The sequence below is a fragment of the Arachis ipaensis genome, chromosome B09 (assembly GCF_000816755.2).
Source record: "Arachis ipaensis cultivar K30076 chromosome B09, Araip1.1, whole genome shotgun sequence".
NCBI classification, from domain to species: Eukaryota; Viridiplantae; Streptophyta; class Magnoliopsida; order Fabales; family Fabaceae; genus Arachis; species Arachis ipaensis.
Genome location: NC_029793.2, coordinates 140,432,863 through 140,446,193, shown reverse-complemented (window position 1 = coordinate 140,446,193; position 13,331 = coordinate 140,432,863). Strand labels below are relative to the sequence as shown.

The window sequence follows — 13,331 nt, the reverse complement described above, 5'->3', positions numbered from 1 at the left end:
TCTTACCATTTATATGAATAACTTAATTCAACTAGTAACTGTTGAAAGCCTGAAACAGTGAAACTCCCATGTGCCACCTTATCATAAGTCTTGCTGCAAACTTGAATTTACAGGATAACAAGCCAACTAATTCCGACAGATGGGTTGGAAAAGTTAACTTTGTTGAGATAAGGTCATTTTGGCATATTTTCAGAAGTTTTGATCGCATGTGGGGCTTCTTCATTTTGTGCTTACAGGTAATAAATATTGCGTTATGTATTTATGTTGTCACTCTCCCTCTACGTTAATTGTTTTTCCCTTTAATATAATGCAAAATAAGATCTACTTCTGAATAGCTAATATTTGATTAGGCAATGATTATTGTTGCATGGAATGGATCTGGGAATCCAAGTGCAATTTTTAATGGTGATGTCTTCAAGAAGGTGCTGAGTGTGTTTATAACAGCAGCCATATTGAAACTTGGACAAGGTAGGGGATAGCAAATTTTACCTGAAGATATACTACTGTCTAGTGTAATTCAATAGCTAATTCTATCATTGTTGCATGTGTTTCTGTAAAAATTGCAATCTACCTTGCTACTTTAACCGCCGTTTTGGAACCATTTCTTCTGCCGCTATTAATGTCTAACATGCAAGAGTATCAATGGCCAGAGTCTTTCTAAACTTGTTTACTTTCAAGCTTTTTACATTATGAGGAGGTTGCTTATGGTTTTTCCTTTTTCTTTATCCTGGTTCTGTTTTTCACTTGGGCAGCTACTCTGGATGTGATTCTCAGTTGGAAAGCACAGCGAACTATGTCCATGCATGTTAAGTTGAGATATATTCTTAAAATTATTTCAGCTGCAGCATGGGTGATTGTTCTTTCAGTTACATATGCTTACACTTGGGACAATCCTCCTGGGTTTGCTCAAACCATCCAAAGTTGGTTTGGGAGCAATTCAAGTTCGTCTTCTTTGTTTATTATGGCTGTTGTTATATACTTGTCCCCGAACATGCTTGCTGCCATATTATTTCTTTTCCCACTTATTCGTCGGTTTCTTGAGAGGTCAAACTATAGGATTGTGATGCTAATGATGTGGTGGTCACAGGTAGGTGACATCAAAACTCTGTTTTCATTATCTATTTTGTGGTTTGGTACAACAAACAGCAGTTTTTTTGTGCCATTGCAAGTGGGACTATAACTAGTTTTTTCTGCTTTAAAAATGACAGCCTCGTCTCTATGTTGGTAGGGGAATGCATGAGAGCACTTTGTCCCTTTTCAAGTAAGAAAGTTCTAGAGTCTCTCATCATTCGGGATTGATACAACTTTCCTAGGAATAAGATGTTAATTCTCTGTCTTTAATTTTCAGGTACACAATGTTTTGGGTCCTCTTATTGATCACAAAGTTAGCGTTCAGCTACTATATAGAGGTGATTCCTTATCATTTATTACAGTTGGATGGTTCTGTCATTTCCTCTGCTTTTTCTTTTTCACATCCTAATTGTTTGTATCGTGCATTGTTGCTATAGATAAAATGTCTGTTTGTAGCTTTCTTTAAAAAAATCAATTAACTCGTATAACTGTCTGTATTGGACATTAATAAAAACATAACTACTTCTTTGAAATAACCAATTAATTTGATTTGTGTTAATGGTCTCTCTCTTTCATTCTTATTATAGATAAAGCCTCTGGTGGGACCAACAAAAGCTATAATGGGTGTAAAAATCTCGAAATTCCAGTGGCATGAATTCTTTCCCCATGGTAGTAAGGTTGAGCATTTTTTTTAATTTTTTACTATTTCATTTCATTTTTCTCATGTGAATTACCTTGTGCTTTTTGTAGCTCGAAATAATGTTGGTGTTATAATTGCACTTTGGGCTCCAATTATTCTGGTATGTTTTCATACTATAGTTAATTTGGTTGCTCTTCAATATATTCTGCATAATTACCTAAATCTTTTTTCCCCCTTTAAAGGTATACTTCATGGATACCCAGATTTGGTATGCCATATTTTCTACTTTATTTGGTGGTATTTATGGAGCATTCCGTCGCCTCGGAGAGGTTAGTAGATTGCCTTCCCCTTTGATCTCTTTTATAATGGTTTTGGATCATTAGATTTTGTTATTTATTTATTGCTTAATCATGTTCTAAAGAAGCAAGAATTTGTTGCCATGGTAGATATGCATTAGTCTTGTTCCTTCCATCTGCTATCCTTTGAATGTCGGACTGCTCCTCAAGCAATAATATGTAGCCATTGTCACTAGTGTCTTTTTCTAGTTGATTATTCAAGTTTATGTTTGCTTGAGTTTCAAGTTTGGTTTTCTAATTCTAATAGAATCAAATCCAAGTTGTTGATTTTGAAGGGGTCTTTTTGAATGAATTTATTAGTGCCTTTTATAATCATTTCACTGTCTGCTGGTTTCAGATAAGGACACTAGGAATGCTCAGATCCCGTTTTGAATCATTGCCTGGAGCCTTCAATGCTTGTTTGATCCCCGAGGAAAAGAGTGACCAAAGGAAAAAAGGACTGAAAGCTACTTTTTCTCGCAGATTTGATCAGGTTAATTATTATGCTATCACATTCTTGAGATTTTAATTAAAAATTAACAGTATCCTCAACTTACATAATTTGGCTAAATGGTACAGATTCCATCTAACAAAGGTAAAGAGGCTGCAAGATTTGCTCAGTTGTGGAACCAAATAATCACTAGTTTCAGAGAGGAAGATCTTATCAGTAATAGGTTGTCAGTGGATTCAATTTATGCTTTCAGTTCTTGTTCTTTCCTGTCTATACATACTGTTTTTTTAACAGCAGTGTACTCTTATGGTGTTCTTATTCAGAGAAATGGACCTTTTGCTTGTACCTTATTGGGCTGATCGTGAGTTGGACCTTATACAATGGCCACCATTCTTACTTGCGAGCAAGGTTTGTTTATTCTGTCTTCTTTTTGAAACTTTGCTACCTTTATGCTCATTTAATAATTTGTCTGTGTTCCATAGATTCCAATCGCAGTGGATATGGCCAAAGACAGCAATGGAAAGGATAAAGAGCTGAGGAAAAGGATAGAGGCTGACAACTATATGTCTTGTGCTGTTCGGGAGTGCTATGCTTCATTTAAGAGCATTATTAAGTACCTGGTTCAGGGGGACCGTGAGAAACAGTAAGTTTTAAAGCTATAATGTGGTTGTTTATAGAAGTGAGAGTGCTTTATGAGGGATCTCTTTCTTGATAATCTCTTCCTATCTTGATCGAAAGTAGACTCATGGAAATAACTAGTTCCTCAACTTTAATGCTTTGCCTTCTACGACACTCTTAATCGGTTGTCATTTATCTAAAACCTTTTGGTTTTTGTTGGCACCTTTCATTTCAGGGTTATAGAATCCATTTTCTCTGAGGTAGACAAACATATAGAAGAAGGTGACCTAATAAGTCAATTCAGACTAAATGCACTTCCTAGTCTCTACCGGCAGTTTGTTGAGCTAATCAAATATTTGGTATTGTTTGATCACCTTATGTAGTTTATATTTTAGTTATAAGCATGTCAAAATCTTATCATGCATTTTTTATGTTGCAGATAGACAATAAGCATGAAGAAAGGGACCAAGTTGTGATTCTCTTCCAGGACATGCTAGAAGTAGTGACGAGAGATATAATGTTGGAGGATCATATATCCAGGTGAAGAAACATAGAACCCAATCTCTACACGTTTGAAGGGAATCATCATAATTCCTTGATTATGATTGTGTTGGTTTTGATGGAACAGTTTGGTAGAATCAATCCATGGTGGATCTGGACATGAGGGGATGCTTGCCATTGAGTCACAACATCAGCTGTTTGCTTCTGAAGGAGCTATTAGGTTTCCAATTCAACCAGTTACTGAAGCTTGGACAGAGAAGGTTCTCTACCAATCTAGTTATTTTGCTAAGAGTATGAATAGTGGAGTGCATATCTGATGTCATGTTTTCCTCCTTTTAAAAATTGGCAGCTTAAACGGCTTTACTTGCTGCTTACAACCAAAGAATCTGCAATGGACGTACCATCTAATTTGGAAGCCAAAAGGCGTATTTCTTTTTTCTCTAATTCACTGTTTATGGACATGCCTGCAGCACCCAAAGTCCGCAATATGCTTTCATTCTCGTAAGCTTTTCCATAGTCCTGTATTTTATTGCATTTTTCCATTGACACTTCTGAAATAGATAATTCAAAGCTCTTAGAGACTCTCCTTTCTTACATACTATTTGCATATCTGAATTGTTTTGTGTCTATGCATTCTTGGTGACTGAAGATTCAAAGTATTTATATAGTATTTATTATTATTATTATGTTTTTATTTTTTCCCCCAAAAATATGCGTACATAGTTATAACTTAAATTTGTAAGTAAAAAATTTACAAGGTTTTCAAACTATACTTAGATTCATGAATAGAATAATGTGATAACAATTCTAACCGAAGGATTAGATCCTGAATGAACAAAAATTGCTGCATTAATGACGAATTTTGATTGATTCCATTCATAATAGAGTGCATTATAATCATCAGCACAATTATTTGCTAAACTCACAAAAATCAAATTATTTAAAAGCAAAATGATATTGTTAACTAAAAATAAAAACGTAAACTTTCCAAAACAACACGATCAACATCTGCAACTTTTATGTTATTGTGAAGGCAACCCAGTTTTATTGTTTGCTCTGGTTTCATTTTCATGGCTAGCTTTCAGGAACAATAATTTCTTGAAAGATGGTGTAGGAAGAAATTGTATTAATAATAAAATATTATTGGATGAAAGCTATGGTAAATTCTTTTCACCGTACTGCAGCTTGAAGCTTTTTCCCATGAAATAATAACTTACTGGTTATTAGAAATTAGAAATATTCTTTGCTTTTTTATGTTGGTCGACATATATACACATATACGTGCTTACATATATTGTTGAGGGAAAGAATTCCTCAGCTTGTAGGTCTTAGTCCTTCTTCAAAATTACAATGTCTAATAAAGTAGAAACTAATTATATCCCTAATTGATACATAGATGAACTTTAATATCAACATATATATATATATATATACACACACACACTCATTGTATTAAAAGTAACTGTAACTTCCTTTAGAAAGAAAATGAATCATGTAAATATTTATTTCTGGCACTATTGACTTAACAGGGTTTTAACACCATATTACACTGAAGAGGTTCTCTTTTCCTTACGTGAGTTGGAATCACCCAATGAAGATGGTGTTTCGATACTCTTTTACTTGCAAAAGATCTTTCCAGGTTCACCCCTTTACACATAAATCACTATGTTGCAGAAGTGTGAAAGTTCAAGGATGGATATCATTGCATTTGATGTAACCTTTTTTGTTATTGATACACAGACGAATGGAACAACTTCCTTCAGAGAGTGAATTGTACCAGTGAGGAGGAACTGAAAGGAAATGAATCGGATGAGTTAGAAGAAGAACTTCGTCTCTGGGCTTCATACAGAGGCCAAACTTTGACTAAAACTGGTCCTCTCTCTCTCTCTCTCTCTCACACACACACACACACACACAAAAGAACAAATATTTCTGATACAAGCTTGTTAGTTGTTGTAATTGACTGAAGTTTGCATACTGGTGCAGTAAGAGGCATGATGTACTACAGAAAGGCTTTGGAGCTCCAGGCTTTCCTTGACATGGCAAAAGATGAAGGTGATTGATTGCTTTTGGGATTGGCTGAATGCATACTCAATATCAGCATTTGTTTTAGCTTTGAATTTACAAGTCAAAGAAACTCAAGATTCTTTTTTCAGAAGTTTTGTTTTTCTGACAAAATGCCATGAATGTGCAGATTTGATGGAAGGCTATAAAGCCATAGAAAATTCAGACAACAATGCAACGGGTGAAAGGTCATTGTTGACACAATGTCAAGCAGTAGCAGATATGAAATTCTCATATGTAGTATCATGCCAACAATATGGGATTGACAAGCGATCTGGTGCTGCTCGTGCTCAAGACATATTGAGGCTTATGACAAGGTAAGTTAGTGTCCCTGCTTAGTAATACTGATCTTAATGCTTCATGTACTTATTCATTGATTGGCAGATACCCTTCACTTCGGGTTGCTTACATTGATGAGGTTGAGGAACCTAGCAAAGAGAGGCCAAAAAAGATCAACAAGGTTTATTACTCTTGTTTAGTGAAGGCAATGCCAAAATCCAGTAATCCTTCAGAGACAGAGCCAGTGCAGTATTTAGACCAGGTGATTAGATGTTGATACATGGAGCCTGTAATTTTTTTCATCTTTTTTTACTCTAGTAATTTATTACAAAGAAAATATTTTTTTTCTATTGGGAAGAAACAGTGAAAATACAACCTATGGAGGATACAAAATATGATAACATTGGAAAGTTTATAGTTGACATGGCTTAAGCTTTTAGGAGAGATGGTTCACGACATAATCTTGATGGTGAATAATATTAATTTTCCTAGGATTGGAAGAGGGGTATATGCATAACTGAATAAACCCTTTTACAGAGAAACAATGTTTTGTAAAAATGTTAACTTCAATGAGGGAGTAAATAGTTTTTTCTGTAGGGCTAAATTCAACTCTAGACTTTAACTTTTGCTCAATCTTTTTCACTCCATTGAATTCACTTGAAGATATCTTGGTTCATATTCTCCACTTGACTCTCCTAATCAGGTAATATATAAAATAAAGCTTCCTGGACCAGCTATTTTGGGTGAGGGTAAGCCTGAAAATCAGAACCATGCCATAATTTTCACACGTGGAGAAGGCTTGCAAACAATAGATATGAACCAGGTAAGCTTGTATGATAAGGCAGAGAACACAATTATAAGGTCTTGCATAATGCTATGTGATTAAGTTGCCTTTTCTGTAGGACAACTATATGGAAGAAGCTTTGAAAATGAGAAACTTATTGCAAGAATTTCTTAAGAAGCATGATGGTGTGAGGTACCCAAGTATTCTTGGACTCAGGGAGCATATATTTACTGGAAGGTAAAGTCACTTGGGTCTTTTATTTATCTCTGTTTTTGAATATAATTTTTATTTTTTTCATTTTTTTTTTTGTATTCCTGAAAAGTAACATTTTTCTCATACAACTGTAGTTGATAAATTTTAGTGTCCCTGACTATGTCTGCCTGAGATTTCAGTGTTTCTTCACTTGCATGGTTCATGTCAAATCAGGAGACCAGTTTTGTTACAATTGGTCAGAGATTGTTGGCTAATCCCCTGAAGTAAGTTCTCATTATTGATCTTTTCGCTTGTTTTTATCTTTTGATGGCTAAGAAAATTATATGACTGAGAAGAGGAGTTGGAGAAAAAGGTTCCAAGTGGGAGACACAAACGGTTGACATGCTTGGTCCAGATGGTATTTTGAGCAACTTTATAGTTGCATAAATATAAAATCCATACTGAAGCAACATATAGAGAAAGTGACAATCTGAATGCATCAAATGAATACAGGGCAAATACTAACTCATTAATGCCTTTAAGTAATATTTTGTCATATTTTCCTTAGATATATTTTTGTATCACCATTTTGGGCTTCATCATACATTTTTCTTCGATACTCTATATATGTTATAGAAATGTATAATCTACTTTCTTTTATTATGCTTTCTATAGGGTTCGCTTCCACTATGGTCATCCCGATGTCTTTGATAGGCTTTTTCACCTCACAAGAGGGGGTGTTAGCAAAGCCTCCAAGGTTATCAATCTGAGCGAAGATATTTTTGCTGGTAAAGTGATGTCCAAAACATTCTTTCGTTGCTTTGTTTTTTTTTTCTTTTAAGTTTTAGTTTTATCTTACCCGTGTATGAATTTTACTATGTTATAATGTAGGCTTTAACTCTACACTCCGTGAAGGAAATGTCACTCATCATGAGTACATTCAAGTTGGGAAGGGGAGAGATGTTGGACTCAACCAGATTTCTATGTTTGAAGCAAAGATAGCTAATGGCAATGGAGAGCAAACACTGAGTCGAGATGTGTACCGACTTGGGCATCGTTTTGATTTCTTCAGAATGCTGTCTTGTTATTTCACCACAGTTGGATTTTACTTCAGTACACTTGTATGTTACCCTTAGAGTCAAGTCTTCCTTGTGTTGTTCTTATATCCAGAATTTCTGACCTTTTAGTTTACCTCTTTTTATTTTACAGATTACTGTTCTTACTGTATATGTATTCCTCTATGGTCGCCTATATCTGGTTCTCAGTGGGCTTGAAGAAAGTTTGAGTACACAGAAAGCCATTCGTGACAATAAGCCTCTTCAAGTGGCTCTGGCTTCTCAGTCGTTTGTTCAAATAGGGTTTTTGATGGCCTTGCCCATGTTAATGGAAATTGGCTTGGAAAAGGGCTTTAGAACTGCACTTAGTGAGTTCATATTAATGCAGTTGCAGCTAGCTCCAGTATTCTTCACATTCTCGCTTGGGACAAAGACTCACTATTATGGAAGGACGTTACTTCATGGAGGTGCAAAATATAGACCTACAGGTCGAGGTTTTGTGGTTTTCCATGCCAAATTTGCAGACAACTATAGACTTTACTCACGGAGCCACTTTGTCAAGGGTATTGAGCTCATGATTTTGCTGGTAGTGTACCAAATTTTTGGTCATACTTATAGAAGTGGGGTTGCCTATCTCTTCATCACTGTGTCGATGTGGTTTATGGTGGGCACTTGGCTTTATGCACCCTTCTTGTTCAATCCTTCTGGGTTTGAGTGGCAAAAGATTGTTGATGATTGGACTGATTGGAATAAATGGATTAGCATCCGAGGTGGCATAGGCGTACCGCCTGAGAAAAGTTGGGAGTCCTGGTGGGAGGAGGAACAAGATCATCTCCAATATTCAGGAACACGGGGAATCATAGCTGAGATATTGTTATCTCTGCGCTTCTTTATCTATCAATATGGTCTTGTTTATCACCTAAATTTTACAAAAACAAAAAGTATCCTGGTTAGTCTTCACCTTCATTGCTCTTCTCATCTTTATTTGTTTCTACTTATCAAAATTTGGAAAACTGAATGCGTTGTCTTGGTTTACAGGTGTATGGCATATCATGGTTGGTGATCTTTTTATTTTTATCTGTGGTGAAGGTTAGTACAAGTTGTGTGTTTAAGTATGGCATATCGGAATTGTAGACCTGATGTATGTTTTCTCAAAATAAAATCATTATATCTGTTGTAAACTTGTCGCTTTCTTGCCCATAAAGCTTGCGTCAAAATCCTGTGTTATATCAACACTTATTTCTTTCTATCTAGCAGAGCAAGTTCCTGTGTCCTTTCTGATTTTTCCTTTTTCACATTGTTTCAGGTGGTATCTGTTGGGAGGAGAAAATTCAGCGCAGATTTTCAACTTGTCTTCCGGCTAATCAAAGGATTGATATTCGTGACTTTTGTATCAGTTCTGGCCCTCTTAATTGCCCTTCCTCATATGACAATCCAGGACATTATTGTTTGCATTCTTGCTTTCATGCCAACCGGATGGGGAATGCTACAGGTTATTGCTCTTTCCTTCTTTTTCCCTCCAACTAAAGATAACTATTTTTTATCATTAATCGTTGGAACACACTTACCTGGAGCTTTTGGTTTTAAAAATTGTTTGCAATGCAATAAATCTTACTTTAGACAGTTTTATCTTCCCATTCATGAGGCAGTTTATTATTATTTTATATTTGAGGTTTGACTTTATTATGTGCAATTACATTATCTTGATTTTCTTCAACGTGCTTGTTTACGGCTTTGGCTTTTCGAAGTTACCTTACTGTTATCATTGTATTTTGCAGATTGCACAAGCATTAAAGCCTCTAGTACGGAAAGCTGGATTTTGGGGCTCAGTAAAAACTCTTGCACGTGGCTACGAGATTGTAATGGGTTTGCTTTTGTTCACTCCCATTGCATTTCTTGCTTGGTTTCCATTTGTTTCGGAATTTCAGACACGTATGCTGTTCAACCAAGCATTCAGCCGAGGCTTGCAAATTTCTCGCATTCTTGGAGGCCAAAGGAAGGGGCGCTCTTCTCGTAACAAGGAATAGTCTTCTCTTTCTTCTGCACAGAGCTTTCCCATGCATGATGCATGCAACCACGCCTCTTGTGCAATGTTTTTGTAGCCATTGTATTGTAATTGAAGTAGCTGTTATTGAGAATGGGAAGGATACTAGGCCTCAATTTTGTTGCTGGCATTTGATTATCGCCAAAAGCTCAAAACCAATTAGTGAGTGTTCATTCAATTTAAATTTGTCTTCTCTAACTAACTTGAGTTGGTTGAGTGGTCAGTTCACTTTACTGTTAAGCGATAAACACTAAATAGAGTTTAGATCCGCGATGAGTTTTTAACCTATCAGGATAAAGGATACCGTGGACAATTAAAGACATGTATGATGGGGCCACAACTAGTGTGAAGACTCAAGGTGGTGTGACAGAGGAATTCCCTATTGATATAGGATTACACCAGGGATCATCCTTAAGTCTATACCTTTTCACATTAGTCTTGGAAGTACTCACAGAGCACATCCAAGAGCCTGTGCCATGGTGCATGCTTTTTGCCGATGATATCGTCCTTATGGGAGAGTCAAGGGAAGATCTAAATAAGAAGTTGGAGTTATGGAGAGAAGCTTTAGAAGTGTATGGTCTGCGTATAAGCCGTAGCAAGACGGAATATATGGAATGTAAGTTCAGTTTGAGAAGGGAAAATCCCAATAGAGGTGAAAATTGGAGAAAACATCCTACGAAAAGTTAAAAATTTTAAGTATCTTGGGTGCATCATACAGGATAATGGAGAGATTGAACATGATGTAAATCATAAGATCCAAGCAGGTTGGTCAAAATGACGGAGTGCATTTGGTTTTATATGCGACAAAAAAATGCTCTTAAAACTTAAAGGTAAATTCTATCGCACCGCTATAAGATCGGCTATGCTGTATGGTACGGAGTGTTGGGCGGCTAAAGGGAAGCACGAACATAAGTTCAGTGTGGCAGAGATGAAGATGTTGAGATGGATGAGTAGTCATACGCGATTGGATAAAATAAGGAATGAAGATATAAGGGAGAGAGTTGGAGTAGCACCCATTGTGGAAAAGATGGTTGAATCGCGTCTCAAGTGGTTTGGACATGTGAGAAGAAGATCGATAGAACATCCAGTCAGGAGGGTGGATGAGATGGAAGATGGACAAAGGGCGAAAGGCAGAGGAAGACCTAAGAAGACCATCCATGAGGTGGTCAAACGAGATCTACATGTAAACGGTCTCTCTGTAGACATGATACATGACAGAGCACAATAGCGTCGTTTGATTCATGTAGCCGACCCCACTTAGTGGAACAAGGATTTATTGTTGTTGTAAGTGGTTAGCTTACTTGTCCATTTAGACAAAGGACGAAAATTCAAATCTCGTGCATATAATAATCCATTGCCGGTAGTATTGAATGGAGTTGAGATATATGAGGGATTAGTCATTAATATGATCCACGGAGGAATACTCTAGAGTCTAGACTAAACAAAAAATTATCTTCCTATCTCTTATTCATTGATTGATGTACTCGAGTTTTTCTTAATTCAACGGTTGATAATATTTGACATTAAATTATAAAACATCTTATAATTTGACTTTGGTAAATATTAATGTAATTTATCATATTATTAGGTTAAGGGCCGATTTAAATAAATAATTTAATTAATTTTTTTTTGAAATAGGAACCTAAAATATGAATTTATATTAAAAATAGTTTATAAATAAGTTAAAATTTAACTAATTTTTACCCTTAAGACAAATGTTAAAACTACTAATAAAAAAGATTATTATAAAAAAATGTGCAAAATTTAATTTCTAATTTAATTGCGGGGTATTTTTTAAAATAAAATAGTAATATTAACTTGTGTTTTTAGAGTACAAGTTAGCTAAACTCAATAAGATCCTTATTGGTTTGAGCGTTTTTGTTTTTATTTTTATTTTCAAATGAAAAGCATTTTGAATGAAAACATTTTTTAAAAAATAGGACAGAATTTAAAATGTAATTTATTTTGTATTTAAGTTTTTTTAGTCATAAAAATACTTATTTTAAAATAGAGGTGATACGCGAGTTAAACCCAAAATAGTTTCTGATATTGGCATCATGTATTAAAATCGTCCTTGAGATTTTAATTGCACTAATTACATCTCTGAGATTGATAAAAGTGCACCATGTTAATCCCGGATTCATTTTTCATTAACGACGTGATGACATGACTTGATGACGTGGGCTATTAGTGACACGTGTTACTCCATGATTTGGCCACGCGCAATGATATGATGATGTGGTGACCGTTTGTGCCACGTGTCATAACAATATTCGTCCACGTGTCCATTATGTCATCATTATAGATGCATCAAATTAGTCCTTCACTTTGCATTAAATGACTCGTTTTAGTCCCTGAAATTAAATGTCGTGCATTACACTTGTTTTTTCTTTTTTTTCCATAAATTCAAAATTCTCAATATCTTTGAATGCATTAATTTCAATTCTATTTTTCATATGTTATTCAAATACAAGTACTTTTATAAAATATTTTTTCTCTTGCGGATACCCCTAATCGCCATCTTAGAGTTGACGTGAAGGCATTTCAAGTACCTTCACTACCATCTCCGACCTCTTTCAGTGCTTTTATAAAATATTTGTTCTCTTGCGAATATCTCTAACCGAGTTTTGGAGTTGATGTGAAGGCATTTCAAGCACCTTCACTACCATCTCCGCTTTCACTATATCTCCGACCTCTTTCGTCTAGACTGAAGAGGTACTTGAAGTGTCTTCAGTCTAACCCATTTATACACAATGAAAACGTGTATTTCGTAAGAACAAAAAAAATGTTTATTTTAATTATTGATTTCTTGTATGTTTTTTGATAAAAAAAATGTGTTTAATCAATCATATAACTCTTTTTCTATAATATCATACTTATATATTACAAATTTTACCAATGTTAAATTATTATGGGAAAAAAATTATATAATCTATCTATCTATCTATCTATCTACTTAATATACTAAAATTGGGTTTCCCCCCAACTAATAGAAGTGGGGTGTCGATTCCTCGTGAATCTATTTTCCCGCCAAAATGGATGCACTATTTTCTCTTCTAAATGTATCTTATAAAAATATCTTTATTATAATTATACTATAATTAGCATTTAAGTAATAATATATAATTATACTAATTTAGGAAAATATCTTTATTATAGTTATATAAAATCAATATTTAATGCATTATTAAACTACTTATCAATTATCAATCGAAAATATTTTTTATCATTTTAATAATAATAATAATAATAATAATAATAATAATAATAATAATAATAATAATAATAATAACCAAT

General features: G+C 34.8%; 1 protein-coding gene across 1 annotated transcript in view; it reads left to right on the top strand.

The window, feature by feature from the left end:
• The window catches only part of LOC107617936 (callose synthase 3), a 14,723-nt gene extending 4,490 nt beyond the window's left edge, over positions 1–10,233 (top strand). The window contains exons 13-42 of the mRNA XM_016319830.2: positions 114–236; positions 351–468; positions 753–1,087; positions 1,209–1,261; positions 1,349–1,409; positions 1,659–1,740; positions 1,822–1,871; positions 1,954–2,040; positions 2,405–2,539; positions 2,626–2,720; positions 2,821–2,905; positions 2,980–3,140; positions 3,351–3,474; positions 3,555–3,655; positions 3,744–3,876; positions 3,966–4,117; positions 5,146–5,255; positions 5,357–5,488; positions 5,603–5,671; positions 5,811–5,997; positions 6,065–6,221; positions 6,663–6,782; positions 6,862–6,980; positions 7,136–7,219; positions 7,611–7,723; positions 7,827–8,056; positions 8,145–8,939; positions 9,029–9,079; positions 9,297–9,482; positions 9,769–10,233. Coding sequence (XP_016175316.1) covers positions 114–236; positions 351–468; positions 753–1,087; positions 1,209–1,261; positions 1,349–1,409; positions 1,659–1,740; positions 1,822–1,871; positions 1,954–2,040; positions 2,405–2,539; positions 2,626–2,720; positions 2,821–2,905; positions 2,980–3,140; positions 3,351–3,474; positions 3,555–3,655; positions 3,744–3,876; positions 3,966–4,117; positions 5,146–5,255; positions 5,357–5,488; positions 5,603–5,671; positions 5,811–5,997; positions 6,065–6,221; positions 6,663–6,782; positions 6,862–6,980; positions 7,136–7,219; positions 7,611–7,723; positions 7,827–8,056; positions 8,145–8,939; positions 9,029–9,079; positions 9,297–9,482; positions 9,769–10,017 — 4,497 coding nt within the window. The 3' untranslated portion in view covers positions 10,018–10,233. The remainder of the gene's footprint in view (positions 1–113; positions 237–350; positions 469–752; positions 1,088–1,208; positions 1,262–1,348; positions 1,410–1,658; positions 1,741–1,821; positions 1,872–1,953; positions 2,041–2,404; positions 2,540–2,625; positions 2,721–2,820; positions 2,906–2,979; positions 3,141–3,350; positions 3,475–3,554; positions 3,656–3,743; positions 3,877–3,965; positions 4,118–5,145; positions 5,256–5,356; positions 5,489–5,602; positions 5,672–5,810; positions 5,998–6,064; positions 6,222–6,662; positions 6,783–6,861; positions 6,981–7,135; positions 7,220–7,610; positions 7,724–7,826; positions 8,057–8,144; positions 8,940–9,028; positions 9,080–9,296; positions 9,483–9,768) is intronic.